The sequence below is a fragment of the Coenobita brevimanus genome, chromosome 10 (assembly GCF_032717465.1).
Source record: "Coenobita brevimanus isolate Jiangsu-jjx chromosome 10, ASM3271746v2, whole genome shotgun sequence".
NCBI lineage: Eukaryota > Metazoa > Arthropoda > Malacostraca > Decapoda > Coenobitidae > Coenobita > Coenobita brevimanus.
The window spans coordinates 7,070,443-7,075,442 of record NC_136963.1 but is presented as its reverse complement, the minus strand read 5'-3'; the positions used below and the strand labels follow the sequence as shown (position 1 = coordinate 7,075,442).

At 43.6% G+C, this 5,000-nt stretch overlaps 1 protein-coding gene across 1 annotated transcript in view; it reads left to right on the top strand.

Annotated features, from left to right (window-relative positions):
- Hk (potassium voltage-gated channel subfamily A regulatory beta subunit hyperkinetic) overlaps positions 1 to 5,000 on the top strand; it is a 30,420-nt gene that overhangs the window by 23,400 nt on the left and 2,020 nt on the right. Inside the window, exons 8-9 of the mRNA XM_080280457.1 lie at positions 746 to 814; positions 4,346 to 4,558. Coding sequence (XP_080136583.1) covers positions 746 to 814; positions 4,346 to 4,558 — 282 coding nt within the window. The remainder of the gene's footprint in view (positions 1 to 745; positions 815 to 4,345; positions 4,559 to 5,000) is intronic.

Here is a 5,000-nt window from a genome sequence, read left to right as displayed (position 1 = left end):
TTGAACCCTATTTGAATCCCTATGGGTGAAATCGAACCCCATTTGAACCTGTGTAAATGAATTTGAACCCCTGTGAGAGAGTTTGAACCTATACGAGAGAGCTATACCCCATATAAGAGAGTTTGAACCTATATAAGTGAGTTTGAACCTTTCTGAGTGTGTTTGAACCTCATTTGAACCCATTTAGAGAGAGTGAACCCTTATATGAAAGAATTTGAACCCCATTTGAACTTATATGAGTGAGTTTGAACCTGTTATATGCTTGTTTGAACCTTTGTCAGTGAGTTTGAACCTCTGAGTGTGTTTGAACCCCATTTGAACCCATTTTGAGAGAGTGAACCCTTATATTTGAACCCCATTTGAACTTATGTGAGTGAGTTTCAACCTGTTATATGCTTGTTTGAACCTTTGTCAGTGAGTTTGAACCTCTGAGTGTATTTGAACCCATTTTGAGACAGTGAACCCTTATATGAAAGAAATTGAACCCCATTTGAACTTATATGAGTGAGTTTGAACCTGTTATATGCTTGTTTGAACCTTTGTCAGTGAGTTTGAACCTCTGAGTGTGTTTGAACCCCATTTGAACCCATTTTGAGAGAGTGAACCCTTATATGAAAGTATTTGAACCCCATTTGAACTTATGTGAGTGAGTTTCAACCTATGTGAGTGAATTTGAACCTTTGTAAGAGAGATTGAACCCCATTTGAACCCATTTTGAGAGAGTGTACCCTTGTGAACCCCACAGCGCAAGCACACGTCTTCCCTCACCTGGAGCGAGGATGAAACCCAGAGCTCAGCCACCCCTAAGGACCAGGTAGGCGGGTTCTAACAGGTTCTAGTGGGTTCTAAAGGGTTCTGAGAGGCTTGGATTAATTCTAGAAGGTTCTGTTTACGTTCGGATGCTTTCTAGGGTTCTAACAAGTTCTAAAAGGCTTTGTTTTGAGATCTGAACCTGCTACTCGGGTTCTAAGAGGTTCTAAAGGGTTCTAAAAGGCTTGGGTTAATTCTAGAAGGTTCTGTTTACGTTCTGATGCTTTCTAGGGTTCTAACAAGTTCTAGAAGGTTTTATTTTGAGATTTGAACCTCTTAGGCAGGTTCTAACGGGTTCTAAGAGGCTTGGGATAGTTCTAGAAGGTTCTGTTTGAGTTCCGATGCCTTCTAGGGCTCTAACATGCTCTAGAAGATTTTATTTTGAGATTTGAACCTCTTAGGCAGGTTCTAAAAGGTTCTAACGGGTTCTAAAGGGTTCTAAAAAGCTTGGGTTAATTCTAGAAGGTTCTGTTTACGTTCGGATGCTTTTTAGGGTTCTAACAAGTTCTGGGAGGCTTTATTTTGAGATTTGAACCTGCTACTCGGGTTCTAACAGGTTCTAAAAGGTTTGGGATAGTTCTAGAAGGTTCTAAATGAGTTCTAGAAGGTTCTGTTTGAGTTCTGATGCATTCTAGGGTTCTAACAAGGTCTACAAGGATTTATTTTGAGATTTGAACCTGCTGCTCGGGTTCTAAAAGGTTCTAGCAGGTTCTAAATGGGTTCTAAAAGGCTTGGGATAATTCTAGAAGGTTCTGTTTACGTTCGTATGTTTTCTAGAGTTCTAACTCATACTAGAAGGTTTTATTTTGAAATTTGAACCTCTTAGGCGGGTTCTAAAAGGTTCTAACGGGTTCTAAAAGGCTTGGGATAATTCTGGAAGGTTCTGTTTACGTTCCGATGCTTTCTAGGGTTCTAACTCATTCTGGAAGGCTTTATTTTGATATTTGAACCTGCTAGTAGGGTTCTAAAAGGTTCTAACTGGTTCTGAAAGGCTTGGGATAGTTCTAAAAGGTTCTAAATGAGTTCTAGAAGGTTCTGTTTGAGTTCCGATGCTTTCTAGGGTTCTAACAGGTTCTGGAAGGTTTTATTTTGAGTTGAACCTGCTGGGAGGGTTCTAAAAGGTTCTGAGAGGCTTGGGAGAATTTTAAAGGGGATTTGAACCTGCTAGGCGGGTTCTACTGCGTTCTAAAAGGGTTTGAATAATTCTAGTAGTGATTTGAACCTCGTATGTGGGTTCTAACGGGTTCTGACAGGCTTGGGATAACTCTAGAAGGTTCAGTTTACGTTCCAGTGCTTTCTAGAGTTGTAATAAGGTTTAGAGGGTTTATATTTTGATATTTGAACCAGGGATGTGGGTTCTAAAAGGTTCTGATGTGTTCTAGAGGGTTCAGTTTGTCGTGTGTGTGGATTGGTGTATATACTAATTTATAACTCTCTCTCTCTCTCTCTCTCTCTCTCTCTCTTTCTCTGTCTGTCTCTTTCTCTGTCTGTCTGTCTGTCTGTCTGTCTGTCTCTCTCTCTCTCTCTCTCTCTCTCTCTCTGTCTCTCTGTCTCTCTGTCTGTCTGTCTGTCTGTCTGTCTCTCTCTCTCTCTCTTTTTCTTTCTCTCTGTCTCTGTCTGTCTGTCTGTCTGTCTGTCTGTCTCTGTCTCTCTCTCTCTCTCTCTCTTTTTCTTTCTCTGTCTGTCTCTGTCTGTCTGTCTGTCTCTCTCTCTCTCTCTCTCTCTCTCTCTCTCTCTCTCACGTAGATGAAGGCTTGATTTGACTAGTAACCAAGGAGACTCTTAACACGTGTTCTTAAGTGGTTTATCCTCTCTTATAACAATTTCTCCTTCGCACAGGTTCGGGTGTGCTGTGGCGGGAATGTCTTAACACATGTTCCGTAGTGATTTATCCCCAATTATAACTCACCCTACGTGATTGGTACTTTCTTAACATCTATTCTCCGGCGATTTATCTCTCCTCCACACAGGGGTTTACGTGGGTGAAAACTTTGGTACTGTCTTAACACCTGCTCTCTAGCGATTTATCTCCATGCAGGGGTTTACGTGGGGCAAAACTGACTTTGGCACTGTCTTAACACGTGTTCTCTAGCGATTTATCTCTACACTCAGGGGTTTACGTGGGTGAAAATTAACCTTGGTACCTAACGCCTGTACTCCAGCGATTTATCTACGCACACAGGGACATACCTGGGTGATAACTGTCTTTGGAGCTGCCTTAACACGTGTTCTGTAGCGATTTATTTCTTCACACGGATATTTCTACAAGCGGGTGAAAACTGACTCTGGTACTGTCTTAACACCTGTTCTGTAGCGATTTATTTCCACACACAGGGGTTTACGTGGGTGAGAACTAACTTTGGTACTTAACACTTGATCTGTAGCGATTTATTTCTTCACACGGATATTTCTACACGTGGGTAAAAACTAACTTTGATACTGTCTTAATACCTGTTCTGTAGCGATTTATTTCCACATACAGGGGTTTACGTGGGTGAGAACTAACTTTGGTACCTAACACCTGTACTCCAGCGATTTATCTACACAGACAGGGGTTTACGTGGGTGAAAACTGTCTTTGGTACTTAACACTTGATCTGTAGCGATTTATCTCTACACACAGGGGTTTACGTGGCTGAAAACTGTCTTTGGTACTTAATACTTGATCTGTAGCGATTTATCTCTATACACAGGGGTTTACGTGGGTGAGAATTGACTTTGGTACTTAACACTTGATCTGTAGCGATTTATCTCTATACACAGGGGTTTACGTGGGTGAGAACTGACTTTGGTACTTAACACTTAATCTGTAGCGATTTATCTCTACACACACAGGGGTTTACGTGGGTGAGAACTGACTTTGGTACTTAACACTTGATCTGTAGCGATTTATTTCTACACGTGAGTCAAAACTAACCTTGGTGCTTAACACCTGATTTATAGCGACTTATTTCCACACACGCAGGGCTTTACGTGGGTGAGGGAGCGAGAAAACTAACTTTGGACCTCCCTTAACACGTGTTCTGTAGCGATTTATTTCCACACACAGGGATTTACGTCGATCATCTAACAGCTGTGATACTGTCTTAACATGTGTTCTGTAGCGATTTATGTCTACACACAGGGATTTAAGTGGGGTGAAACTGACTTGGGTACTTAACACCTGATTTATAGCGACTTATTTCCACACACAGGGGTTTACGTGGCTGAAAACTAACTTCGGAGCTCCCTTAACACGTGTTCCCTAGCGATTTATCTCCACACACAGGGGTTTAAGTGGGGGAAACTGACTTTGGTACTTAACACCTGATTTATAGCGACTTATCTCCACACACAGGGGTAACTGACTTTGGTACTTAACACCTGATTTATAGCGATTTATTTCTACACACAGGGGTTTACTTGGGGGAAAACTAACTTTGGTACTTAACACCTGATTTATAGCGATTTATTTCCACGCACAGGGGTTTAAGTAGGGGAAAACTGACTTTGGTACTTAACACCCGATTTATAGCGACTTATTTCCACACACGCAGGGGTTTACGTGGGTGAAGGAGCGAGGCAGCGGGACGGAGGAAGGGCGCAAGCAACAATGCAGGCTGAGGGAGCTTTGCAACCTTGCAGAGAAGCTGGGGTGCACGTTGACCCAGCTCTCCTTAGCGTGGGCTCTGAGGAACGAAAATCTGCATTGTGTGCTGATTGGCGCTACGTCTGCAAGGCAGCTGATTGAACACATGGACTCCCTCAAGGTGCGTAAGGATGTGGTGGAGGTGTGGTGAAGGTGTGGTAGTGGTGTGGTGGGATGTGGTAGTGGTGTGGTAGTGGTGTGGTGGGATGTGGTAATGGTGTGGTGAGGGTGTGGTAGTGGTGTGGTGAAGTGTGGTGGTTGGGGGTGTGGTGGAGGTGTGGTGAAGGTGTGGTGGTGGTGTGATGGGGGTGGGGTGAAGTGTGGTGGTGGGGAGTGTGTTGGGATGTGGTAGTGGTGTGGTGGGGTGTGGTAGTGGTGTGGTGAAGTGTGGTGGTGGGGGTGTGGTGGTGTTGTGGTGGGGTGTGGTAGTGGTGTGGTTGGGGGTAGGGTGGTGTGGGTGTGGTTATTGTGGTATAGCCTCAAGACAGTCCGCTGCCCACCTGGCCAGACAATCGTGTGTACATAAACCATAGGTATGGTGAGGCAGTCAGGCGTACACCACA